Source organism: Telmatherina bonti, assembly GCF_933228915.1.
Source record: "Telmatherina bonti genome assembly, chromosome: 4".
In the NCBI taxonomy this organism is placed as follows: Eukaryota; Metazoa; Chordata; class Actinopteri; order Atheriniformes; family Telmatherinidae; genus Telmatherina; species Telmatherina bonti.
The window spans coordinates 40,869,198-40,895,538 of NC_136622.1; the positions used below are offsets into that span (position 1 = coordinate 40,869,198).

Consider the following 26,341-nt stretch of genomic DNA (forward strand, 5'->3'; position numbering starts at 1 on the left):
TCTTGAACATTCTTTGTCCTGTGTAATGTGTTCTATGAAGGATTTTGTATTGGATGAGTTGTAGATTTGAACTGTCTGTCATATTAAAAGCATTTAGACATATTTGCAGCCAAGAAGGTTGACTGAGACTGATAGATAGGTCTGCCTCCCATTTGGAAGTTGGCAAGGAATTTCAATCATCTATTTTTGACATCGACCTGTATATTTTTGAAAGTAACTTTGGGCTACGAAGTTCCATAAATTCTGCTACTGTGGGAGGAAGTTCCAAGTCTATTTGATGAGGGGGGAATTTCCTAAGTATAATGGATTTGAGTTGCTGATATTCTAGAAATCTGCTACTATTAATTCCATATTGTGATGATAGAGTGTCAAAAGATAAAATTCTTCTGTTATGGATAATATGCTCTAAATAATTAATTCCTTTATTAATCCATTGTTTAAAGTTGATCATATTTTTGTTTAGAAGAATGTCAGGGTTGTTCCAGATAGGTGTGAGTTTACATGGGATTATTGATGAATTGTTTCCTTTTAGAAATTCCCACCAAGCTGTCAGAGAGGCGCTAATGTTGACGCTTTTGAAGCACTTTAACTTTTTTACACTGAAGCTGAAGAATGGAAGATTAGAGATTTCCACATTGTCACAGAATGTTTGTTCTAAGTCTATCCATGGTTCATCTATAAATAATTTTTTTCTTGTAGCGATTCTCTAGATTAATACTGGGCCCATCCTGGCCAATGCCAGACCATTAACCAGGTCCATACTGATATATCTGTGTACTGGTACCACAGAACCGGTACCACAGAACCAGTACTGAGGTTAAAAAGTGCCTGTCACACTTCCAGTCTGTGGAATTAACGACAAACTAACTTTCATTTAACTTCTTTTATTTTCATTTTTTCTGTGGAACATTTGATTGATTTCCTGATTAAGCATCTTGTGGCTGAAACACTGTTGTTCTGTTTGTTGTTGTCGTAGACATGTAGAGAACCTACATCCAGGACACATCTGGATCAGAACCGGCTGATACTTGACCTGAGAAGCATCACAAAAGTATCAGAAGTGGAAAAATGGTGGCTCCCTGGTTTCAGCTGGGTTCCTGGGATTAGAACCAACAAGCCGACCCAGTACAGAACCAAAACAAACTGGACTGATGATCCACAGCTTTTATGTAAAACCAGAGTTCCTTCCTCCTGTTCCTCCTCATCTTCATCACTTCTTCTTCCTGACCACCGTCCAGCCGTCCTCTTCGTCCTGAGGAGGATGAGGAGGATGAAGGGGTGTGCTGCTGAGTGAAGGACTGATGATGTCACACTCCATCACCTGCAGAGACAATACAATAAGTCATCTGGTCCCCCCGCCACCATTACCATGGCAACGCTACATCGTCACCATGCTAGCTGGTTAGTTCGGTCATGATGACCAACATCTGATCAGTGTTTGGGTCTCTGATTGGACCAGAATCTTCAGATAACGGGCTCTGATGACGTGGAGAACCAGTCTTAATCTGTTCATCAGAACTCAGGTTCTCCAGTCGGTATGAGGTTCTAAATGTTCCATGGTTCTTGCCTGTGTAAAACCTGGATGGACCGTTGGAGCCCAGAGTCTGGTGCGACATACCTGTGTTTCCTGATCGCTGTCTTCAGAATGTGGGGGCGGAGTCTCAACTTTAGCCCTCTGCTTCTGTTTGAGGGTCAGCGAGTCAATGGTGAGTCTGAGCTGCAGCAGCGCCCCCTGCTGGTACTGAGAGAACACCTGCAGGAGAGTGCGTGACACCTGGAGCATGTGCACACACACAATGTTAGGGTGAACAGAACAAATCACTAGAATAAATGTGTCCCCACCCCAGTCACTGACTGTGCTGGTCAATAACCTGATTGGTGACCACTATTAATCAATGATGTCTCGTCAATGTAGAGACAAAGGTGCCGAAAGTGACTCATGATCTCGTGGCCTTGGATGGAGGCCTCCAGTCTGGACTGGTGTCATTACATCTTAGTGCTGCTTTCAACACCATTGATCATAAAGTGGCTTCCAGTACTACTGGGAGGAACCGTGGTGTTCTTCTGGACCAGGATTTGTCCTTCAGCTCACATTTAAACCAGGTTTTTGGAACCTTCTTCCAGCTGCATACTACTGCAAACACAAGGGACATCCTGTCTCAGAGAGACACAGAAAAGCTAGTCCATGTCTTTATTACTTCCTCACAGATAAAACTCTGCAGGAACAATTTCTATTGTAGAAAGATCTCATAGTTCCAAATAATCCAAACAGAGAACTGGGCTCTCAGACTGCAGGACGACTTGTGGTTCCAGAGTCTCCAAGAGAACGCTCCTCTCATATGGAACCAGATTCTATCTGGGTTCAGATCGCAGTCTGGGTTCAGATCGCAGTCTGGGTTCAGATCGCAGTCTGGGTTCAGATCGCAGTCTGGGTTCAGTTCGCAGTCTGGGTTCAGATCGCAGTCTGGGTTCAGTTCGCAGTCTGGGTTCAGTTCGCAGTCTGGGTTCAGATCGCAGTCTGGGTTCAGATCGCAGTCTGGGTTCAGTTCGCAGTCTGGGTTCAGATCGCAGTCTGGGTTCAGTTCGCAGTCTGGGTTCAGTTCGCAGTCTGGGTTCAGTTCGCAGTCTGGGTTCAGATCCCAGTCTGGGTTCAGATCCCAGTCTGGGTTCAGATCCCACCTGGGTTCAGTTCCCAGTCTAGGTTCAGTTCCCAGTCTAGGTTCAGTTCCCAGTCTGGGTTCAGATCCCAGTCTAGGTTCAGATCCAAGTCTAGGTTCAGATCCCACCTGGGTTCAGATCCCAGTCTAGGTTCAGATCCCAGTCTAGGTTCAGATCCTAGTCTGGGTCCAGTTCCCAGTCTAGGTTCAGATCCCAGTCTAGGTTCAGATCCCAGTCTGGGTTCAGTTCGCAGTCTGGGTTCAGATCGCAGTCTGGGTTCAGTTCGCAGTCTGGGTTCAGATCGCAGTCTGGGTTCAGATCGCAGTCTGGGTTCAGATCGCAGTCTGGGTTCAGATCGCAGTCTGGGTTCAGTTCGCAGTCTGGGTTCAGTTCGCAGTCTGGGTTCAGTTCGCAGTCTGGGTTCAGATCCCAGTCTGGGTTCAGATCCCAGTCTGGGTTCAGATCCCACCTGGGTTCAGTTCCCAGTCTAGGTTCAGTTCCCAGTCTAGGTTCAGTTCCCAGTCTGGGTTCAGATCCCAGTCTAGGTTCAGATCCCAGTCTAGGTTCAGATCCAAGTCTAGGTTCAGATCCCACCTGGGTTCAGATCCCAGTCTAGGTTCAGATCCCAGTCTAGGTTCAGATCCTAGTCTGGGTCCAGTTCCCAGTCTAGGTTCAGATCCCAGTCTAGGTTCAGATCCCAGTCTGGGTTCAGATCCCAGTCTGGGTTCAGTTCCCAGTCTAGGTTCAGTTCCCAGTCTAGGTTCAGTTCCCAGTCTGGGTTCAGATCCCACCTGGGTTCAGATTCCAGTCTAGGTTCAGATCCCAGTCTAGGTTCAGATCCCAGTCTAGGTTCAGATCCCACCTGGGTTCAGATCCCAGTCTAGGTTCAGATGCTAGTCTGGGTTCAGATCCCAGTCTAGGTTCAGTTCCCAGTCTAGGTTCAGTTCCCAGTCTGGGTTCAGTTCCCAGTCTAGGTTCAGTTCCCAGTCTGGGTTCAGATCCCACCTGGGTTCAGATCCCAGTCTGGGTTCAGATCCCAGTCTGGGTTCAGATCCCAGTCTGGGTTCAGATGCTAGTCTGGGTTCAGATGCTAGTCTGGGTTCAGATCCCAGTCTAGGTTCAGATCCCACCTGGGTTCAGATCCCAGTCTGGGTTCAGATCCTAGTCTGGGTCCAGTTCCCAGTCTGGGTTCAGATCCTAGTCTGGGTCCAGTTCCCAGTCTAGGTTCAGATCCCAGTCTGGGTTCAGTTCCCAGTCTGGGTTCAGATCCCAGTCTGGGTTCAGTTCCCAGTCTGGGTTCAGTTCCCAGTCTGGGTTCAGATCCCAGTCTAGGTTCAGTTCCCAGTCTGGGTTCAGATCCCAGTCTGGGTTCAGATCCCACCTGGGTTCAGATCCCAGTCTCGGTTCAGATCCCAGTCTAGGTTCAGATCCCACCTGGGTTCAGATCCCAGTCTAGGTTCAGATGCTAGTCTGGGTTCAGATCCCAGTCTAGGTTCAGATCCCACCTGGGTTCAGATCCCAGTCTAGGTTCAGATGCTAGTCTGGGTTCAGATCCCAGTCTAGGTTCAGATCCCACCTGGGTTCAGATCCCAGTCTAGGTTCAGATCCCAGTCTAGGTTCAGATCCCACCTGGGTTCAGATCCCAGTCTAGGTTCAGATCCCACCTGGGTTCAGATCCCAGTCTGGGTTCAGATCCCAGTCTGGGTTCAGTTCCCAGTCTGGGTTCAGTTCCCAGTCTAGGTTCAGTTCCCAGTCTGGGTTCAGATCCCAGTCTGGGTTCAGATCCCAGTCTAGGTTCAGTTCCCAGTCTGGGTTCAGATCCCAGTCTGGGTTCAGATCCCACCTGGGTTCAGATCCCAGTCTGGGTTCAGATCCCACCTGGGTTCAGATCCCAGTCTGGGTTCAGTTCCCAGTCTGGGTTCAGATCCCAGTCTGGGTTCAGTTCCCAGTCTAGGTTCAGTTCCCAGTCTGGGTTCAGATCCCAGTCTAGGTTCAGATCCCACCTGGGTTCAGATCCCAGTCTGGGTTCAGATTCAGATCCCAGTCTGGGTTCAGATCCCAGTCTGGGTTCAGATCCCACCTGGGTTCAGATCCCAGTCTGGGTTCAGATCCCAGTCTGGGTTCAGATCCCAGTCTGGGTTCAGATCCCAGTCTGGGTTCAGATCCCACCTGGGTTCAGATCCCAGTCTGGGTTCAGTTCCCAGTCTGGGTTCAGTTCCCAGTCTGGGTTCAGTTCCCAGTCTAGGTTCAGTTCCCAGTCTGGGTTCAGTTCCCAGTCTAGGTTCAGATCCCACCTGGGTTCAGATCCCAGTCTAGGTTCAGATCCCACCTGGGTTCAGATCCCAGTCTAGGTTCAGATCCCACCTGGGTTCAGATCCCAGTCTAGGTTCAGATCCTAGTCTGGGTCCAGTTCCCAGTCTGGGTCCAGTTCCCACCTGGGTTCAGATCCCAGTCTAGGTTCAGATCCCAATCTGGGTTCAGATCCCAGTCTGGGTTCAGATCCCAGTCTGGGTTCAGTTCCCAGTCTAGGTTCAGTTCCCAGTCTGGGTTCAGTTCCCAGTCTAGGTTCAGTTCCCAGTCTGGGTTCAGATCCCAGTCTAGGTTCAGATCCCACCTGGGTTCAGATCCCAGTCTAGGTTCAGATCCCAGTCTGGGTTCAGATCCCAGTCTGGGTTCAGTTCCCAGTCTAGGTTCAGTTCCCAGTCTGGGTTCAGATCCCACCTGGGTTCAGATCCCAGTCTGGGTTCAGATCCCAGTCTGGGTTCAGATCCCACCTGGGTTCAGATCCCAGTCTGGGTTCAGATCCCAGTCTGGGTTCAGATCCCACCTGGGTTCAGATCCCAGTCTGGGTTCAGATCCCAGTCTGGGTTCAGATCCCAGTCTGGGTTCAGATCCCACCTGGGTTCAGATCCCAGTCTAGGTTCAGATCCCAGTCTGGGTTCAGATCCCAGTCTGGGTTCAGATCGCAGTCTGGGTTCAGGTCGCAGTCTGGGTTCAGATCGCAGTCTGGGTTCAGATCGCAGTCTGGGTTCAGATCGCAGTCTAGGTTCAGTTCCCAGTCTGGGTTCAGATCCCACCTGGGTTCAGATCCCAGTCTGGGTTCAGATCCTAGTCTGGGTCCAGTTCCCAGTCTAGGTTCAGATCCCACCTGGGTTCAGATCCCAGTCTGGGTTCAGATCCCAGTCTGGGTTCAGTTCCCAGTCTGGGTTCAGTTCCCAGTCTGGGTTCAGTTCCCAGTCTGGGTTCAGATCCCAGTCTAGGTTCAGTTCCCAGTCTGGGTTCAGATCCCAGTCTGGGTTCAGATCCCAGTCTGGGTTCAGATCCCACCTGGGTTCAGATCCCAGTCTGGGTTCAGATCCCAGTCTAGGTTCAGATCCCACCTGGGTTCAGATCCCAGTCTAGGTTCAGATGCTAGTCTGGGTTCAGATCCCAGTCTAGGTTCAGATCCCACCTGGGTTCAGATCCCAGTCTAGGTTCAGATGCTAGTCTGGGTTCAGATCCCAGTCTAGGTTCAGATCCCACCTGGGTTCAGATCCCAGTCTAGGTTCAGATCCCAGTCTAGGTTCAGATCCCACCTGGGTTCAGATCCCAGTCTAGGTTCAGATCCCACCTGGGTTCAGATCCCAGTCTGGGTTCAGTTCCCAGTCTGGGTTCAGTTCCCAGTCTGGGTTCAGTTCCCAGTCTAGGTTCAGATCCCAGTCTGGGTTCAGATCCCAGTCTGGGTTCAGATCCCAGTCTAGGTTCAGTTCCCAGTCTGGGTTCAGATCCCAGTCTGGGTTCAGATCCCACCTGGGTTCAGATCCCAGTCTGGGTTCAGTTCCCAGTCTAGGTTCAGTTCCCAGTCTGGGTTCAGATCCCAGTCTAGGTTCAGATCCCACCTGGGTTCAGATCCCAGTCTGGGTTCAGATTCAGATCCCAGTCTGGGTTCAGATCCCAGTCTGGGTTCAGATCCCACCTGGGTTCAGATCCCAGTCTGGGTTCAGATCCCAGTCTGGGTTCAGATCCCACCTGGGTTCAGATCCCACCTGGGTTCAGATCCCAGTCTGGGTTTAGTTCCCAGTCTGGGTTCAGTTCCCAGTCTAGGTTCAGTTCCCAGTCTGGGTTCAGATCCCAGTCTAGGTTCAGATCCCACCTGGGTTCAGATCCCAGTCTAGGTTCAGATCCCACCTGGGTTCAGATCCCAGTCTAGGTTCAGATCCCACCTGGGTTCAGATCCCAGTCTAGGTTCAGATCCTAGTCTGGGTCCAGTTCCCAGTCTGGGTCCAGTTCCCACCTGGGTTCAGATCCCAGTCTAGGTTCAGATCCCAATCTGGGTTCAGATCCCAGTCTGGGTTCAGATCCCAGTCTGGGTTCAGTTCCCAGTCTAGGTTCAGTTCCCAGTCTGGGTTCAGTTCCCAGTCTAGGTTCAGTTCCCAGTCTGGGTTCAGATCCCAGTCTAGGTTCAGATCCCACCTGGGTTCAGATCCCAGTCTAGGTTCAGATCCCAGTCTGGGTTCAGATCCCAGTCTGGGTTCAGTTCCCAGTCTAGGTTCAGTTCCCAGTCTGGGTTCAGATCCCACCTGGGTTCAGATCCCAGTCTGGGTTCAGATTCAGATCCCAGTCTGGGTTCAGATCCCACCTGGGTTCAGATCCCAGTCTGGGTTCAGATCCCAGTCTGGGTTCAGATCCCACCTGGGTTCAGATCCCAGTCTGGGTTCAGATCCCAGTCTGGGTTCAGATCCCAGTCTGGGTTCAGATCCCAGTCTGGGTTCAGATCCCAGTCTGGGTTCAGATCGCAGTCTGGGTTCAGATCGCAGTCTGGGTTCAGATCGCAGTCTGGGTTCAGTTCGCAGTCTGGGTTCAGATCGCAGTCTGGGTTCAGATCGCAGTCTGGGTTCAGATCGCAGTCTGGGTTCAGATCGCAGTCTGGGTTCAGTTCGCAGTCTGGGTTCAGATCGCAGTCTGGGTTCAGTTCGCAGTCTGGGTTCAGTTCGCAGTCTGGGTTCAGATCGCAGTCTGGGTTCAGATCGCAGTCTGGGTTCAGTTCGCAGTCTGGGTTCAGATCGCAGTCTGGGTTCAGTTCGCAGTCTGGGTTCAGTTCGCAGTCTGGGTTCAGATCGCAGTCTGGGTTCAGATCGCAGTCTGGGTTCAGATCCCAGTCTGGGTTCAGATCCCAGTCTGGGTTCAGATCCCACCTGGGTTCAGTTCCCAGTCTAGGTTCAGTTCCCAGTCTAGGTTCAGTTCCCAGTCTGGGTTCAGTTCCCAGTCTGGGTTCAGATCCCAGTCTAGGTTCAGATCCCAGTCTAGGTTCAGATCCAAGTCTAGGTTCAGATCCCACCTGGGTTCAGATCCCAGTCTAGGTTCAGATCCCAGTCTAGGTTCAGATCCTAGTCTGGGTCCAGTTCCCAGTCTAGGTTCAGATCCCAGTCTAGGTTCAGATCCCAGTCTGGGTTCAGATCCCAGTCTGGGTTCAGATCCCAGTCTGGGTTCAGTTCCCAGTCTAGGTTCAGTTCCCAGTCTGGGTTCAGATCCCACCTGGGTTCAGATTCCAGTCTGGGTTCAGATCCCAGTCTAGGTTCAGATCCCAGTCTAGGTTCAGATCCCACCTGGGTTCAGATCCCAGTCTAGGTTCAGATGCTAGTCTGGGTTCAGATCCCAGTCTAGGTTCAGTTCCCAGTCTAGGTTCAGTTCCCAGTCTGGGTTCAGTTCCCAGTCTGGGTTCAGTTCCCAGTCTGGGTTCAGATCCCACCTGGGTTCAGATCCCAGTCTGGGTTCAGATCCCAGTCTGGGTTCAGATCCCAGTCTGGGTTCAGATGCTAGTCTGGGTTCAGATGCTAGTCTGGGTTCAGATCCCAGTCTAGGTTCAGATCCCAGTCTGGGTTCAGATCCCAGTCTGGGTTCAGATCCTAGTCTGGGTCCAGTTCCCAGTCTGGGTTCAGATCCCAGTCTGGGTTCAGTTCCCAGTCTGGGTTCAGTTCCCAGTCTGGGTTCAGATCCCAGTCTAGGTTCAGTTCCCAGTCTGGGTTCAGATCCCAGTCTGGGTTCAGATCCCAGTCTGGGTTCAGATCCCACCTGGGTTCAGATCCCAGTCTGGGTTCAGATCCCAGTCTAGGTTCAGATCCCACCTGGGTTCAGATCCCAGTCTAGGTTCAGATGCTAGTCTGGGTTCAGATCCCAGTCTAGGTTCAGATCCCACCTGGGTTCAGATCCCAGTCTAGGTTCAGATGCTAGTCTGGGTTCAGATCCCAGTCTAGGTTCAGATCCCACCTGGGTTCAGATCCCAGTCTAGGTTCAGATCCCAGTCTAGGTTCAGATCCCACCTGGGTTCAGATCCCAGTCTAGGTTCAGATCCCACCTGGGTTCAGATCCCAGTCTGGGTTCAGTTCCCAGTCTGGGTTCAGTTCCCAGTCTAGGTTCAGATCCCACCTGGGTTCAGATCCCAGTCTGGGTTCAGTTCCCAGTCTGGGTTCAGATCCCAGTCTAGGTTCAGATCCCACCTGGGTTCAGATCCCAGTCTGGGTTCAGATTCAGATCCCAGTCTGGGTTCAGATCCCAGTCTGGGTTCAGATCCCACCTGGGTTCAGATCCCAGTCTGGGTTCAGATCCCAGTCTGGGTTCAGATCCCACCTGGGTTCAGATCCCACCTGGGTTCAGATCCCAGTCTGGGTTCAGTTCCCAGTCTGGGTTCAGTTCCCAGTCTAGGTTCAGTTCCCAGTCTGGGTTCAGATCCCAGTCTAGGTTCAGATCCCACCTGGGTTCAGATCCCAGTCTAGGTTCAGATCCCACCTGGGTTCAGATCCCAGTCTAGGTTCAGATCCCACCTGGGTTCAGATCCCAGTCTAGGTTCAGATCCTAGTCTGGGTCCAGTTCCCAGTCTGGGTCCAGTTCCCACCTGGGTTCAGATCCCAGTCTAGGTTCAGATCCCAATCTGGGTTCAGATCCCAGTCTGGGTTCAGATCCCAGTCTGGGTTCAGTTCCCAGTCTAGGTTCAGTTCCCAGTCTGGGTTCAGTTCCCAGTCTAGGTTCAGTTCCCAGTCTGGGTTCAGATCCCAGTCTAGGTTCAGATCCCACCTGGGTTCAGATCCCAGTCTAGGTTCAGATCCCAGTCTGGGTTCAGATCCCAGTCTGGGTTCAGTTCCCAGTCTAGGTTCAGTTCCCAGTCTGGGTTCAGATCCCACCTGGGTTCAGATCCCAGTCTGGGTTCAGATTCAGATCCCAGTCTGGGTTCAGATCCCAGTCTGGGTTCAGATCCCACCTGGGTTCAGATCCCAGTCTGGGTTCAGATCCCAGTCTGGGTTCAGATCCCACCTGGGTTCAGATCCCACCTGGGTTCAGATCCCAGTCTGGGTTCAGATCCCACCTGGGTTCAGATCCCAGTCTAGGTTCAGATCCCAGTCTGGGATCAAACATCTTCCAAATAGTTTGTTGTTTTTTTCTTTTGTTTGTTTCCTTTTAAAACCGTCTTTCTAGGAGGAGACAGAAGTTTGGATTCGGCCAATCACCTCGTCACGTTTGACATCAGGAAGACGCAGATTGGGCTGTGTCACGCTTCAAGTCTCATGACTGCAGGACGATGGGACACAGTGGTCCATCTAAATCCCCACCAGGCTGGTTTGATCAAAGAGAGAGAGAGTGTGTGTGTGTGTGTGTGTGTGTGTGTGTGTGTGTGTGTGTGTGTGTGTACCTGAGGCAAACTTCCATCTTCCACCATAGTGTTAAACTCCTGATCCATTAACTCTGAGATGAAGTCCTCCACCTCGCACTGCTGCAGGTCAACTACACACACACACACACACACTTAATTTCAAAAAGGAAGTGATGTCATCTGTCAGGTTTCTCACATTTCCAGTGCTGCCACAAGTGACTCCTTCTGCCAATCAAATCCCTCATAAGCTCCTCCCACCTCCGCATCATCTGACATCACAGGAACTCTGGGCTAAGTTAGTCGTCATGACGATGAAGCACTAAATGTCAACAAGCTGCTTTCAGAACGTTTCGCCTGAGCAGACGGCGACACGATGGCGCCGCTGAAGTCACCGTCGGCAAGGCAGAAGAGAAGGTCCCAAAGTTCAGGAGCAACGTGATGGATCTGCAGGAGCTTCTGGAGGACATTCCTGGACCTCTTTGGGGGAAAGTTTTAAACCACATGCCGCCTTGCGACGTCACCCTGCCGTTGTCATGGAGACTGCCCGGGAACTATTCAACTGTGTCAAACATCTGAAGCAGAAGATCTGATTTAAAGAACTCGAGAAGTCAGCAGATCAAACATGCGACCACACATTACGAAGGACATGGTGGAAAGTCCAGACTTAGAACCTGTCTGGTCTAGTTGCAGGTCTGGTTGCAGGTCTAGTTGCAGGTCTAGCTGCAGGTCTGGTTGAAGGGTCTAGTTGCAGGTCTGATTGCAGGTCTGGTTGCAGGTCTGGTTGCAGGTCTAGCTGTAGGTCTAGTTACAGGTCTAAGTTGCAGGTCTAGTTGCAGGTCTAGTTGCAGGTCTGGTTGCAGGTCTGGTTGAAGGGTCTAGTTGCAGGTCTAGTGACAGGTCTAGTTTCAGGAGGTCTAGTTGCAGGTCTAGTTGCAGGTTTAGCTGTAGGTCTAGTTGCAGGAGGTCGGATTGCAGGTCTAGTTGCAGGTCTAGTTGCAAGTCTGGTTGCAGGTCTGGTTGCAGGTCTAGTTGCAGGTCTAGTTGTAGGTCTAGTTGCAGGAGGTCTAGTTGCAGGTCTGGTGGCAGGTCTAGTTGCAGGTCTAGTTGCAGATCTGGTTGTAGGTCTGGTGGCAGGTCTAGTTGCAGGTCTGGTTGCAGGTCTATTTGCAAGTGTAGTTGCAGGTCGGGTTGCAGGTCTAGTTGCAGGTCTGATTGCAGGTCTGGTTGCAGGTCTAGTTGCAGGTCTAGATGTAGGTCTAGTTACAGGTCTACTTGCAGGTCTAGCTTCAGGTCTATGTGTAGGTCTATTTGCAGATCTGGTTGCAGGTCTAGTTGCAGGTATAACTGTAGGTCTGGTTGCAGGTCTAGTTGAAGGTCTGGTTGCAGGTCTAGTTGATGGTCTGGTTGCAGGTCTGGTTGCAGGTCTGACTGCAGGTCTTGTTGCAGGTCTAGTTGAAGGTCTGGTTGCAGGTCTGGTTGCAGGTCTAGTTGCAGGTCTAGCTGTAGGTCTAATTACAGCTCTACTTGCAGGTCTAGCTTCAGGTCTAGATTCAGGTCTAGGTGTAGGTCTAGTTGCAGGTCTAGTTGCAGGTATAACTGTAGGTCTAGTTGCAGGAGGTCTAGTTGCAGGAGCTCTGGTTGCAGGTCTAGTTGCAGGTTTAGCTGTAGGTCTAGTTGCAGGAGCTCTAGTTGCAGGTCTAGTTGCAGGTTTAGCTGTAGGTCAAGTAGAAGGAGGTCTAGTTGCAGGTGTGGTTGCAGGTCTAGTTGCAGGTCTAGTTGCAGGTCTAGTTGCAGGTCGGTTGCAGGTCTGGTTGCAGGTCTGGTTGCAGGTGTAGTTGCAGGTCTAGTTGCAGGTCTAGTTGCAGGTCTACTTGCAGGTCTGGTTGAAGGGTCTAGTTGCAGGTCTAGTTGCAGGTCTGGTTGTAGGTCTGGTGGCAGGTCTAGTTGCAGGAGCTCTAGTTGCAGGTCTAGTTGCAGGTTTAGCTGTAGGTCAAGTAGAAGGAGGTCTAGTTGCAGGTCTAGTTGCAGGTCTGATTGCAGGTCTGGTTGCAAGTCTGGTTGAAGGGACTAGTTAAAGGTCGGGTTGCAGGTCTGATTGCAGGTCTGGTTGCAGGTCTAGTTGCAGGTCTGGTTGCAGGTCTGGTTGCACGTTTAGCTGTAGGTCTAGTTGCGGGAGTTCTAGTTGCAGGTCTAGTTGCAGGTCTTGTTGCAGGTTTAGCCGTAGGTCTAGTTGCAGGAGGTTGGATTGCAGGTCTAGTTGCAGGTCTAGTTGCAAGTCTGGTTGCAGGTCTGGTTGCAGGTCTAGTTGCAGGAGGTCTAGTTGCAGGTCTGGTTGCAGGTCTGGTGGCAGGTCTAGTTGCAGGTCTAGTTGCAGGTCTAGTTGTAGGTCTAGTTGCAGGAGGTCTAGTTGCAGGTCTGGTTGCAGGTCTGGTGGCAGGTCTAGTTGCAGGTCTAGTTGCAGGTCTAGTTGCAGGTCTACTTGCAGGTCTGGTTGAAGGGTCTAGTTGCAGGTCTAGTTGCAGGTCTGGTTGCAGGTCGGTTGCAGGTCTGGTTGCAGGTCTGGTTGCAGGTCTATTTGCAGGTCTGGTTGCAGGTCTGGTTGCAGATCTGGTTGCAGGTCTAGTTGCAGGTGTAGTTGCAGGTGTAGTTGCAGGTCTGGTTGCAGGTGTAGTTGCAGGTCTGGTTGCAGATCTGGTTGCAGGTGTAGTTGCAGGTCTGGTTGCAGGTCTAGTTGCAGGTGTAGTTGCAGGTGTAGTTGCAGGTCTGGTTGCAGGTCTAGTTGCAGGTCTAGTTGCAGGTCTGGATGCAGGTCTAGTTGCAGGTCTGGATGCAGGTCTAGTTGCAGGTCTGGTTGCAAGTCTAGTTGCAGGTATAACTGTAGGTCTAGTTGCAGGTCTAGTTGAAGGTCTGGTTGCAGGTCTAGTTGAAGGTCTGGTTGCAGGTCCGGTTGCAGGTATAGCTTCAGGTCTAGCTTCAGGTCTAGTTGCAGGTCTGGTTGAGGGTCTAGTTGCAGGTCTAGATGCAGGTCTGGTTGCAGGTCTAGATGCAGGTCTAGTTGCAGGTCTACTTGCAGGTCTGGTTGCAGGTCTAGTTGCAGGTCTAGTTGCAGGTCTACTTGCAGGTCTGGTTGCAGGTCTGGTTGCACGTTTAGCTGTAGGTCTAGTTGCGGGAGGTCTAGTTGCAGGTCTAGTTGCAGGTCTTGTTGCAGGTTTAGCCGTAGGTCTAGTTGCAGGAGGTTGGATTGCAGGTCTAGTTGCAGGTCTGATTGCAGGTCTAGTTGTAGGTCTAGTTGCAGGAGGTCTAGTTGCAGGTCTGGTTGCAGGTCTGGTGGCAGGTCTAGTTGCAGGTCTAGTTGCAGGTCTAGTTGCAGGAGGTCTAGTTGCAGATCTGGTTGTAGGTCTGGTGGCAGGTCAAGTTGCAGGTCTAGTTGCAGGTCGGTTGCAGGTCTGGTTGCAGGTCTGGTTGCAGGTGTAGTTGCAGGTGTAGTTGCAGGTCTGGTTGCAGGTCTAGTTGCAGGTCTACTTGCAGGTCTACTTGCAGGTCTGGTTGAAGGGTCTAGTTGCAGGTCTAGTTGCAGGTCTGGTTGCAGGTCGGTTGCAGGTCTGATTGCAGGTCTGGTTGCAGGTCTGGTTGCAGGTCTGGTTGCAGGTCTGGTTGCAGGTCTGGTTGCAGGTGTAGTTGCAGGTGTAGTTGCAGGTGTAGTTGCAGGTCTGGTTGCAGGTCTGGTTGCAGGTCTGGTTGCAGGTCTAGTTGCAGGTGTAGTTGCAGGTGTAGTTGCAGGTCTGGTTGCAGGTCTAGTTGCAGGTCTAGTTGCAGGTCTGGATGCAGGTCTAGTTGCAGGTCTAGTTGCAGGTCTAGTTGCAGGTATAACCGTAGGTCTAGTTGCAGGTCTAGTTGAAGGTCTGGTTGCAGGTCTAATTGAAGGTCTGGTTGCAGGTCTGATTGCAGGTCTGGTTGCAGGTCTAGCTTCAGGTCTAGCTTCAGGTCTAGTTGCAGGTCTGGTTGAGGGTCTAGTTGCAGGTCTAGATGCAGGTCTAGTTGCAGGTCTAGTTGCAGGTCTGGTTGAGGGTCTAGTTGCAGGTCTAGATGCAGGTCTGCTTGCAGGTCTAGATGCAGGTCTAGTTGCAGGTCTACTTGCAGGTCTGGTTGAAGGGTCTAGTTGCAGGTGTGATTGCAGGTCTGGTTGCAGGTCTAGTTGCAGGTCTGGTTGCAGATCTGGTTGCAGGTCTAGTTGCAGGTGTAGTTGCAGGTCTGGTTGCAGATCTGGTTGCAGGTGTAGTTGCAGGTCTGGTTGCAGATCTGGTTGCAGGTCTAGTTGCAGGTGTAGTTGCAGGTCTGGTTGCAGGTCTAGTTGCAGGTCTAGTTGCAGGTCTGGATGCAGGTCTAGTTGCAGGTCTGGATGCAGGTCTGGATGCAGGTCTGGTTGCAGGTCTAGTTGCAGGTATAACTGTAGGTCTAGTTGCAGGTCTAGTTGAAGGTCTGGTTGCAGGTCTAGTTGAAGGTCTGGTTGCAGGTCTGATTGCAGGTCTGGTTGTAGGTCTAGTTGAAGGTCTGGTTGCAGGTCTGGTTGCAGGTCTAGCTTCAGGTCTAGCTTCAGGTCTAGTTGCAGGTCTGGTTGCAGGTCTAGTTGCAGGTCTAGATGCAGGTCTGGTTGCAGGTCTAGTTGCAGGTCTAGTTGCAGGTTTAGCTGTAGGTCTAGTTGCAGGAGGTCTGGTTGCAGGTCTAGATGCAGGTCTAGATGCAGGTCTACCTTCAGGTCTAGCTTCAGGTCTAGTTGCAGGTCTGGTTGCAGGTCTAGTTGCAGGTCTAGCTTCAGGTCTAGCTTCAGGTCTAGTTGCAGGTCTAGTTGCAGGTCTGGTTGCAGGTCTAGTTGCAGCTTTAGCTGTAGGTCAAGATGAAGGAGGTCTAGTTGCAGGTCTGGTTGCAGGTCTAGTTGCAGGTCTACTTGCAGGTCTGGTTGAAGGGTCTAGTTGCAGGTCTGGTTGCAGGTCTGATTGCAGGTCTGGTTGCAGGTCTGGTTGCAGGTCTATTTGCAGGTCTGGTTGCAGGTCTGGTTGCAGGTCTAGTTGCAGGTCTGGTTGCAGATCTGGTTGCAGATCTGGTTGCAGGTCTAGTTGCAGGTGTAGTTGCAGGTGTAGTTGCAGGTCTGGTTGCAGATCTGGTTGCAGGTCTAGTTGCAGGTGTAGTTGCAGGTGTAGTTGCAGGTCTGGTTGCAGGTCTAGTTGCAGGTCTAGTTGCAGGTCTGGATGCAGGTCTAGTTGCAGGTCTGGATGCAGGTCTAGTTGCAGGTCTGGTTGCAGGTCTAGTTGCAGGTATAACTGTAGGTCTAGTTGCAGGTCTAGTTGAAGGTCTGGTTGCAGGTCTAGTTGAAGGTCTGGTTGCAGGTCTGATTGCAGGTCTGGTTGTAGGTCTAGTTGAAGGTCTGGTTGCAGGTCTAGCTTCAGGTCTAGCTTCAGGTCTAGCTTCAGGTCTAGTTGCAGGTCTGGTTGCAGGTCTAGTTGCAGGTCTAGATGTAGGTCTAGTTACAGGTCTACTTGCAGGTCTAGCTTCAGGTCTATGTGTAGGTCTATTTGCAGATCTGGTTGCAGGTCTAGTTGCAGGTATAACTGTAGGTCTGGTTGCAGGTCTAGTTGAAGGTCTGGTTGCAGGTCTAGTTGCTGGTCTGGTTGCAGGTCTGGTTGCAGGTCTGACTGCAGGTCTTGTTGCAGGTCTAGTTGAAGGTCTGGTTGCAGGTCTGGTTGCAGGTCTAGTTGCAGGTCTAGCTGTAGGTCTAATTACAGCTCTACTTGCAGGTCTAGCTTCAGGTCTAGATTCAGGTCTAGGTGTAGGTCTAGTTGCAGGTCTAGTTGCAGGTTTAGTTGCAGGTATAACTGTAGGTCTAGTTGCAGGAGGTCTAGTTGCAGGAGCTCTGGTTGCAGGTCTAGTTGCAGGTTTAGCTGTAGGTCTAGTTGCAGGAGCTCTAGTTGCAGGTCTAGTTGCAGGTTTAGCTGTAGGTCAAGTAGAAGGAGGTCTAGTTGCAGGTGTGGTTGCAGGTCTAGTTGCAGGTCTAGTTGCAGGTCTAGTTGCAGGTCGGTTGCAGGTCTGGTTGCAGGTCTGGTTGCAGGTGTAGTTGCAGGTCTGGTTGCAGGTCTAGTTGCAGGTCTAGTTGCAGGTCTACTTGCAGGTCTGGTTGAAGGGTCTAGTTGCAGGTCTAGTTGCAGGTCTGGTGGCAGGTCTAGTTGCAGGAGCTCTAGTTGCAGGTCTAGTTGCAGGTTTAGCTGTAGGTCAAGTAGAAGGAGGTCTAGTTGCAGGTCTAGTTGCAGGTCTAGTTGCAGGTCTGATTGCAGGTCTGGTTGCAAGTCTGGTTGAAGGGACTAGTTAAAGGTCGGGTTGCAGGTCTGATTGCAGGTCTAGTTGCAGGTCTGGTTGCAGGTCTGGTTGCACGTTTAGCTGTAGGTCTAGTTGCGGGAGTTCTAGTTGCAGGTCTAGTTGCAGGTCTTGTTGCAGGTTTAGCCGTAGGTCTAGTTGCAGGAGGTTGGATTGCAGGTCTAGTTGCAGGTCTAGTTGCAAGTCTGGTTGCAGGTCTGGTTGCAGGTCTAGTTGCAGGAGGTCTAGTTGCAGGTCTGGTTGCAGGTCTGGTGGCAGGTCTAGTTGCAGGTCTAGTTGTAGGTCTAGTTGCAGGAGGTCTAGTTGCAGGTCTGGTTGCAGGTCTGGTGGCAGGTCTAGTTGCAGGTCTAGTTGCAGGTCTAGTTGCAGGTCTACTTGCAGGTCTGGTTGAAGGGTCTAGTTGCAGGTCTAGTTGCAGGTCTGGTTGCAGGTCGGTTGCAGGTCTGGTTGCAGGTCTGGTTGCAGGTCTATTTGCAGGTCTGGTTGCAGGTCTGGTTGCAGATCTGGTTGCAGGTCTAGTTGCAGGTGTAGTTGCAGGTGTAGTTGCAGGTCTGGTTGCAGGTGTAGTTGCAGGTCTGGTTGCAGGTCTAGTTGCAGGTGTAGTTGCAGGTGTAGTTGCAGGTCTGGTTGCAGGTCTAGTTGCAGGTCTAGTTGCAGGTCTGGATGCAGGTCTAGTTGCAGGTCTGGATGCAGGTCTAGTTGCAGGTCTGGTTGCAAGTCTAGTTGCAGGTATAACTGTAGGTCTAGTTGCAGGTCTAGTTGAAGGTCTGGTTGCAGGTCTAGTTGAAGGTCTGGTTGCAGGTCCGGTTGCAGGTATAGCTTCAGGTCTAGCTTCAGGTCTAGTTGCAGGTCTGGTTGAGGGTCTAGTTGCAGGTCTAGATGCAGGTCTGGTTGCAGGTCTAGATGCAGGTCTAGTTGCAGGTCTACTTGCAGGTCTGGTTGCAGGTCTAGTTGCAGGTCTAGTTGCAGGTCTACTTGCAGGTCTGGTTGCACGTTTAGCTGTAGGTCTAGTTGCGGGAGGTCTAGTTGCAGGTCTAGTTGCAGGTCTTGTTGCAGGTTTAGCCGTAGGTCTAGTTGCAGGAGGTTGGATTGCAGGTCTAGTTGCAGGTCTGATTGCAGGTCTAGTTGTAGGTCTAGTTGCAGGAGGTCTAGTTGCAGGTCTGGTTGCAGGTCTGGTGGCAGGTCTAGTTGCAGGTCTAGTTGCAGGTCTAGTTGCAGGAGGTCTAGTTGCAGATCTGGTTGTAGGTCTGGTGGCAGGTCAAGTTGCAGGTCTAGTTGCAGGTCTGGTTGCAGGTCTGGTTGCAGGTCTGGTTGCAGGTGTAGTTGCAGGTCTGGTTGCAGGTCTAGTTGCAGGTCTAGTTGCAGGTCTACTTGCAGGTCTGGTTGAAGGGTCTAGCTGCAGGTCTAGTTGCAGGTCTGGTTGCAGGTCGGTTGCAGGTCTGATTGCAGGTCTGGTTGCAGGTCTGGTTGCAGGTCTGGTTGCAGGTCTGGTTGCAGGTCTAGTTGCAGGTCTGGTTGCAGATCTGGTTGCAGGTCTAGTTGCAGGTGTAGTTGCAGGTGTAGTTGCAGGTCTGGTTGCAGATCTGGTTGCAGGTGTAGTTGCATGTCTGGTTGCAGGTCTAGTTGCAGGTGTAGTTGCAGGTGTAGTTGCAGGTCTGGTTGCAGGTCTAGTTGCAGGTCTAGTTGCAGGTCTGGATGCAGGTCTAGTTGCAGGTCTAGTTGCAGGTCTAGTTGCAGGTATAACTGTAGGTCTAGTTGCAGGTCTAGTTGAAGGTCTGGTTGCAGGTCTAATTGAAGGTCTGGTTGCAGGTCTGATTGCAGGTCTGGTTGTAGGTCTAGTTGAAGGTCTGGTTGCAGGTCTGGTTGCAGGTCTAGCTTCAGGTCTAGCTTCAGGTCTAGTTGCAGGTCTGGTTGAGGGTCTAGTTGCAGGTCTAGATGCAGGTCTAGTTGCAGGTCTAGTTGCAGGACTGGTTGAGGGTCTAGTTGCAGGTCTAGATGCAGGTCTGGTTGCAGGTCTAGATGCAGGTCTAGTTGCAGGTCTACTTGCAGGTCTGGTTGAAGGGTCTAGTTGCAGGTGTGATTGCAGGTCTGGTTGCAGGTCTAGTTGCAGGTCTGGTTGCAGATCTGGTTGCAGGTCTAGTTGCAGGTGTAGTTGCAGGTCTGGTTGCAGATCTGGTTGCAGGTGTAGTTGCAGGTCTGGTTGCAGATCTGGTTGCAGGTCTAGTTGCAGGTGTAGTTGCAGGTCTGGTTGCAGGTCTAGTTGCAGGTCTAGTTGCAGGTCTGGATGCAGGTCTAGTTGCAGGTCTGGATGCAGGTCTGGATGCAGGTCTGGTTGCAGGTCTAGTTGCAGGTATAACTGTAGGTCTAGTTGCAGGTCTAGTTGAAGGTCTGGTTGCAGGTCTAGTTGAAGGTCTGGTTGCAGGTCTGATTGCAGGTCTGGTTGTAGGTCTAGTTGAAGGTCTGGTTGCAGGTCTGGTTGCAGGTCTAGCTTCAGGTCTAGCTTCAGGTCTAGTTGCAGGTCTGGTTGCAGGTCTAGTTGCAGGTCTAGATGCAGGTCTGGTTGCAGGTCTAGTTGCAGGTCTAGTTGCAGGTTTAGCTGTAGGTCTAGTTGCAGGAGGTCTGGTTGCAGGTCTAGATGCAGGTCTAGATGCAGGTCTAGCTTCAGGTCTAGCTTCAGGTCTAGTTGCAGGTCTAGTTGCAGGTCTGGTTGCAGGTCTAGTTGCAGCTTTAGCTGTAGGTCAAGATGAAGGAGGTCTAGTTGCAGGTCTGGTTGCAGGTCTAGTTGCAGGTCTACTTGCAGGTCTGGTTGAAGGGTCTAGTTGCAGGTCTGGTTGCAGGTCTGATTGCAGGTCTGGTTGCAGGTCTGGTTGCAGGTCTATTTGCAGGTCTGGTTGCAGGTCTGGTTGCAGGTCTAGTTGCAGGTCTGGTTGCAGATCTGGTTGCAGATCTGGTTGCAGGTCTAGTTGCAGGTGTAGTTGCAGGTGTAGTTGCAGGTCTGGTTGCAGATCTGGTTGCAGGTGTAGTTGCAGGTCTGGTTGCAGATCTGGTTGCAGGTCTAGTTGCAGGTGTAGTTGCAGGTGTAGTTGCAGGTCTGGTTGCAGGTCTAGTTGCAGGTCTAGTTGCAGGTCTGGATGCAGGTCTAGTTGCAGGTCTGGATGCAGGTCTAGTTGCAGGTCTGGTTGCAGGTCTAGTTGCAGGTATAACTGTAGGTCTAGTTGCAGGTCTAGTTGAAGGTCTGGTTGCAGGTCTAGTTGAAGGTCTGGTTGCAGGTCTGATTGCAGGTCTGGTTGTAGGTCTAGTTGAAGGTCTGGTTGCAGGTCTGGTTGCAGGTCTAGCTTCAGGTCTGGTTGCAGGTCTGATTGCAGGTCTGGTTGTAGGTCTAGTTGAAGGTCTGGTTGCAGGTCTGGTTGCAGGTCTAGCTTCAGGTCTAGCTTCAGGTCTAGTTGCAGGTCTGGTTGCAGGTCTAGTTGCAGGTCTAGATGCAGGTCTGGTTGCAGGTCTGGTTGCAGGTCTAGTTGCAGGTCTAGTTGCAGGTTTAGCTGTAGGTCTAGTTGCAGGAGGTCTGGTTGCAGGTCTAGATGCAGGTCTAGCTTCAGGTCTAGCTTCAGGTCTAGTTGCAGGTCTGGTTGCAGGTCTAGTTGCAGGTCTAGCTGCATGTCTAGTTGCATGTCTAGTTGCAGGTCTAGTTGCAGGTCTGGTTGCAGGTCTAGTTGCAGCTTTAGCTGTAGGTCAAGATGAAGGAGGTCTAGTTGCAGGTCTGGTTGCAGGTCTAGTTGCAGGTCTACTTGCAGGTCTGGTTGAAGGGTCTAGTTGCAGGTCTGGTTGCAGGTCTGATTGCAGATCTGGTTGCAGGTCTAGTTGCAGGTATAACTGTAGGTCTAGTTGCAGGTCTAGTTTCAGGTCTAGTTTCAGATGTAGTGTCAGGACAAGTTGCAGGTCTGGTTGCAGGTCTGGTTGCAGATCTGGTTGCAGGTCTAGTTGCAGGTCTGGTTGCAGATCTGGTTGCAGGTCTGGTTGCAGATCTGGTTGCAGATCTGGTTGCAGGTGTAGTTGCAGGTCTGGTTGCAGGTCTAGTTGCATGTCTAGTTGCATGTCTAGTTGCAGGTCTGGTTGCAGGTCTGGTTGCAGGTCTAGTTGCAGGTCTAGTTGCAGGTTTAGCTGTAGGTCTAGTTGCGGGAGGTCTAGTTGCAGGTCTTGTTGCAGGTTTAGCTGTAGGTCTAGTTGCAGGAGGTCGGATTGCAGGTCTAGTTGCAGGTCTGGTTGCAGGTCTAGTTGCAGGTCTAGTTGTAGGTCTAGTTGCAGGAGGTCTAGTTGCAGGTCTGGTTGCAGGTCTGGTTGCAGGTCTGGTTGCAGGTCTGATTGCAGGTCTGGTTGCAGGTCTGGTTGAAGGGTCTAGTTGAAGGTCTGGTTGCAGGTCTGGTTGCAGGTCTAGTTGCAGGTCTAGCTGTAGGTCTAATTACAGCTCTACTTGCAGGTCTAGCTTCAGGTCTAGATTCAGGTCTAGGTGTAGGTCTAGTTGCAGGTCTAGTTGCACGTCTAGTTGCAGGAGGTCTAGTTGCAGGAGCTCTGGTTGCAGGTCTAGTTGCAGGTTTAGCTGTAGGTCTAGTTGCAGGAGCTCTAGTTGCAGGTCTAGTTGCAGGTTTAGCTGTAGGTCAAGTTGAAGGAGGTCTAGTTGCAGGTCTGGTTGCAGGTCTAGTTGCAGGTCTACTTGCAGGTCTACTTGCAGGTCTGATTGCAGGTCTGGTTGCAAGTCTAGTTGAAGGGACTAGTTAAAGGTCGGGTTGCAGGTCTGATTGCAGGTCTGGTTGCAGGTCTAGTTGCAGGTCTGGTTGCAGGTCTAGTTGCAGGTTTAGCTGTAGGTCTAGTTGCAGGAGGTCGGATTGCAGGTCTAGTTGCAGGTCTACTTGTAGGTCTAGTTGCAGAAGGTCTAGTTGCAGGTCTGGTTGCAGGTCTGGTGGCAGGTCTGGTGGCAGGTCTAGTTGCAGGAGGTCTAGTTGCAGGTCTGGTTGCAGGTCTGGTTGCAGGTCGGGTTGCAGGTCTGGTTGCAGGTCTAGTTGCAGGTCTAGTTGCAGGTCTGGTTGAAGGGTCTAGTTGCAGGTCTAGTTGAAGGTATAACTGTAGGTCTAGTTGCAGGAGGTCTAGTTGCAGGTCTGGTTGAAGGTATAACTGCAGGTCTAGTTGCAGATCTAGTTGCAGCTTTAGCTGTAGGTCAAGATGAAGGAGGTCTAGTTGCAGGTCTGGTTGCAGGTCTAGTTGCAGGTCTAGTTGCAGGTCTGGTTGAAGGGTCTAGTTGCAGGTCTGGTTGCAGGTCTGATTGCAGATCTGGTTGCAGGTCTAGTTTCAGATGTAGTGTCAGGACAAGTTGCAGGTCTGGTTGCAGGTCTGGTTGAAGGGTCTAGTTGCAGGTCTGATTGCAGATCTGGTTGCAGGTCTAGTTGCAGGTCTAGTTGCAGGTGTAGTTGCAGGTGTAGTTGCAGGTCTGGTTGCAGCTCTAGTTGCAGGTCTGGTTGCATGTCTAGTTGCAGGTCTGGTTGCAGGTCTAGTTGCAGGTCTAGTTGCAGGAGGTCTAGTTGCAGCTCTAGTGGCAGCTTTAGCTGTAGGTCTAGTTACAGGTCTATTTGCAGGTCTAGTTGCAGGTCTGGTTGCAGGTCTAGTTGCAGGTCTAGTTGAAGGTCTAGTTGCAGGTCTAGTTGAAGGTCTGGTTGAAGGTCTGGTTGCAGGTCTGGTTGCAGGTCTGGTTGCAGGTCTGATTGCAGGTCTGGTTGCAGGTCTAGTTGCAGGTCTAGTTGCAGGTCTAGATGTAAGTCTACTTACAGGTCTGGTTGCAGCTCTAGTTGCAGGTCTAGTTGCATGTCTAGTTGCAGGTCTGGTTGCAGGTCTAGTTGCAGGTCTAGTTGCAGGTCTAGTTGCAGGTCTAGTGGCAGCTTTAGCTGTAGGTCTAGTTGCAGGTCTATTTGCAGGTCTAGTTGCAGGTCTGGTTGCAGGTCTATTTGCAGATCTGGTTGCAGGTCTAGTTGCAGGTCTAGTTGCAGGTCTGGTTGCAGGTCTGGTTGCAGATCTGGTTGCAGGTCTAGTTGCAGGTTTAGCTGTAGGCCTAGTTGCAGGAGGTCTAGTTGAAGGTCTTGTTGCAGGTTTAGCTGTAGGTCTAGTTGCAGGAGGTCGGATTGCAGGTCTAGTTGCAGGTCTGGTTGCAGGTCTAGTTGCAGGTCTACTTGTAGGTCTAGTTGCAGAAGGTCTAGTTGCAGGTCTGGTTGCAGGTCTGGTGGCAGGTCGGGTTGCAGGTCTGGTTGCAGGTCTAGTTGCAGGTCTAGTTGCAGGTCTGGTTGAAGGGTCTAGTTGCAGGTCTAGTTGAAGGTATAACTGTAGGTCTAGTTGCAGGAGGTCTAGTTGCAGGTCTGGTTGAAGGTATAACTGCAGGTCTAGTTGCAGATCTAGTTGCAGCTTTAGCTGTAGGTCAAGATGAAGGAGGTCTAGTTGCAGGTCTGGTTGCAGGTCTGGTTGCAGGTCTAGTTGCAGGTCTGGTTGAAGGGTCTAGTTGCAGGTCTGGTTGCAGGTCTGATTGCAGATCTGGTTGCAGGTCTAGTTTCAGATGTAGTGTCAGGACAAGTTGCAGGTCTGGTTGCAGGTCTGGTTGCAGGTCTGGTTGAAGGGTCTAGTTGCAGGTCTGGTTGCAGGTCTAGTTGCATGTCTAGTTGCATGTCTAGTTGCAGGTCTGGTTGCAGGTCTAGTTGCAGGTTTAGCTGTAGGTCTAGTTGCGGGAGGTCTAGTTGCAGGTCTTGTTGCAGGTTTAGCTGTAGGTCTAGTTGCAGGAGGTCGGATTGCAGGTCTAGTTGCAGGTCTGGTTGCAGGTCTAGTTGCAGGTCTAGTTGTAGGTCTAGTTGCAGGAGGTCTAGTTGCAGGTCTGGTTGCAGGTCTGGTTGCAGGTCTGGTTGCAGGTCTGATTGCAGGTCTGGTTGCAGGTCTGGTTGAAGGGTCTAGTTGAAGGTCTGGTTGCAGGTCTGGTTGCAGGTCTAGTTGCAGGTCTAGCTGTAGGTCTAATTACAGCTCTACTTGCAGGTCTAGCTTCAGGTCTAGATTCAGGTCTAGGTGTAGGTCTAGTTGCAGGTCTAGTTGCACGTCTAGTTGCAGGAGGTCTAGTTGCAGGAGCTCTGGTTGCAGGTCTAGTTGCAGGTTTAGCTGTAGGTCTAGTTGCAGGAGCTCTAGTTGCAGGTCTAGTTGCAGGTTTAGCTGTAGGTCAAGTTGAAGGAGGTCTAGTTGCAGGTCTGGTTGCAGGTCTAGTTGCAGGTCTACTTGCAGGTCTACTTGCAGGTCTGATTGCAGGTCTGGTTGCAAGTCTAGTTGAAGGGACTAGTTAAAGGTCGGGTTGCAGGTCTGATTGCAGGTCTGGTTGCAGGTCTAGTTGCAGGTCTGGTTGCAGGTCTAGTTGCAGGTTTAGCTGTAGGTCTAGTTGCAGGAGGTCGGATTGCAGGTCTAGTTGCAGGTCTGGTTGCAGGTCTAGTTGCAGGTCTACTTGTAGGTCTAGTTGCAGAAGGTCTAGTTGCAGGTCTGGTTGCAGGTCTGGTGGCAGGTCTGGTGGCAGGTCTAGTTGCAGGAGGTCTAGTTGCAGGTCTGGTTGCAGGTCTGGTTGCAGGTCGGGTTGCAGGTCTGGTTGCAGGTCTAGTTGCAGGTCTAGTTGCAGGTCTGGTTGAAGGGTCTAGTTGCAGGTCTAGTTGAAGGTATAACTGTAGGTCTAGTTGCAGGAGGTCTAGTTGCAGGTCTGGTTGAAGGTATAACTGCAGGTCTAGTTGCAGATCTAGTTGCAGCTTTAGCTGTAGGTCAAGATGAAGGAGGTCTAGTTGCAGGTCTGGTTGCAGGTCTAGTTGCAGGTCTAGTTGCAGGTCTGGTTGAAGGGTCTAGTTGCAGGTCTGGTTGCAGGTCTGATTGCAGATCTGGTTGCAGGTCTAGTTTCAGATGTAGTGTCAGGACAAGTTGCAGGTCTGGTTGCAGGTCTGGTTGAAGGGTCTAGTTGCAGGTCTGATTGCAGATCTGGTTGCAGGTCTAGTTGCAGGTGTAGTTGCAGGTCTGGTTGCAGCTCTAGTTGCAGGTCTGGTTGCATGTCTAGTTGCAGGTCTGGTTGCAGGTCTAGTTGCAGGTCTAGTTGCAGGAGGTCTAGTTGCAGCTCTAGTGGCAGCTTTAGCTGTAGGTCTAGTTACAGGTCTATTTGCAGGTCTAGTTGCAGGTCTGGTTGCAGGTCTAGTTGCAGGTCTAGTTGAAGGTCTAGTTGCAGGTCTAGTTGAAGGTCTGGTTGAAGGTCTGGTTGCAGGTCTGGTTGCAGGTCTGGTTGCAGGTCTGATTGCAGGTCTGGTTGCAGGTCTAGTTGCAGGTCTAGTTGCAGGTCTAGATGTAAGTCTACTTACAGGTCTGGTTGCAGGTCTAGTTGCATGTCTAGTTGCAGGTCTAGTTGCATGTCTAGTTGCAGGTCTGGTTGCAGGTCTAGTTGCAGGTCTAGTTGCAGGTCTAGTTGCAGGTCTAGTGGCAGCTTTAGCTGTAGGTCTAGTTGCAGGTCTATTTGCAGGTCTAGTTGCAGGTCTGGTTGCAGGTCTATTTGCAGATCTGGTTGCAGGTCTAGTTGCAGGTCTAGTTGCAGGTCTGGTTGCAGGTCTGGTTGCAGGTCTGATTGCAGGACAAGTTGCAGGTCTGGTTGCAGGTCTGGTTGAAGGGTCTAGTTGCAGGTCTGATTGCAGGTCTGGTTGCAGGTCTGGTTGCAGATCTGGTTGCAGGTCTAGTTGCAGGTATAACTGTAGGTCTAGTTGCAGGTATAACTGTAGGTCTGGTTGCAGGTCTAGTTGAAGGTCTGGTTGCAGGTCTGGTTGCAGGTCTGGTTGCAGGTCTGGTTGCAGGTCTTGTTGCAGGTCTAGTTGAAGGTCTGGTTGCAGGTCTGGTTGCAGGTCTGGTTGCAGGTCTAGCTGTAGGTCTAATTACAGCTCTACTTGCAGGTCTAGCTTCAGGTCTAGATTCAGGTCTAGGTGTAGGTCTAGTTGCACGTCTAGTTGCACGTCTAGTTGCAGGTCTAGTTGCAGGTCTAGTTGCAGGAGCTCTGGTTGCAGGTCTATTTGCAGGTTTAGCTGTAGGTCTAGTTGCAGGAGCTCTAGTTGCAGGTCTAGTTGCAGGTTTAGCTGTAGGTCAAGTTGAAGGAGGTCTAGTTGCAGGTCTGGTTGCAGGTCTACTTGCAGGTCTACTTGCAGGTCTAGTTGCAGGTCTACTTGCAGGTCTGGTTGCAGGTCTGGTTGCAGGTGTGGTTGCAGGTTTAGCTGTAGGTCTAGTTGCGGGAGGTCTAGTTGCAGGTCTAGTTGCAGGTCTTGTTGCAGGTTTAGCTGTAGGTCTAGTTGCAGGAGGTCGGATTGCAGGTCTAGTTGCAGGTCTGGTTGCAGGTCTAGTTGTAGGTCTAGTTGCAGAAGGTCTAGCTGCAGGTCTAGTTGCAGGTCTGGTTGCAGGTCTGATTGCAGGTCTGGTTGCTGGTCTGGTTGCAGGTCTATTTGCAGGTGTAGTTGCAGGTCTAGTTGAAGGTATAACTGTAGGTCTAGTTGCAGGAGGTCTAGTTGCAGGTCTAGTTGCAGATCTGGTTGCAGGTCTAGTTGCAGGTTTAGCTGTAGGCCTAGTTGCAGGAGGTCTAGTTGAAGGTCTTGTTGCAGGTTTAGCTGTAGGTCTAGTTGC

General features: G+C 51.3%; 1 protein-coding gene across 2 annotated transcripts in view; it reads right to left on the bottom strand.

Moving 5' to 3' along the window:
- Positions 1 to 909: 909 nt before the first annotated feature.
- The window catches only part of tsr2 (TSR2 ribosome maturation factor), a 55,966-nt gene continuing 30,534 nt past the window's right edge, over positions 910 to 26,341 (bottom strand). The window contains exons 3-5 of one of the 2 annotated variants that reach the window (XM_079239724.1): positions 10,322 to 10,413; positions 1,619 to 1,753; positions 910 to 1,321 (exon numbers count right to left, since the gene is read on the bottom strand). In XM_079239724.1, coding sequence (XP_079095850.1) covers positions 1,211 to 1,321; positions 1,619 to 1,753; positions 10,322 to 10,413 — 338 coding nt within the window. In that variant the 3' untranslated portion in view covers positions 910 to 1,210. Of the gene's footprint in view, positions 1,322 to 1,618; positions 1,775 to 10,321; positions 10,414 to 26,341 lie in introns of both variants that reach the window. The other variant, XM_079239723.1, reaches the window with a different exon arrangement.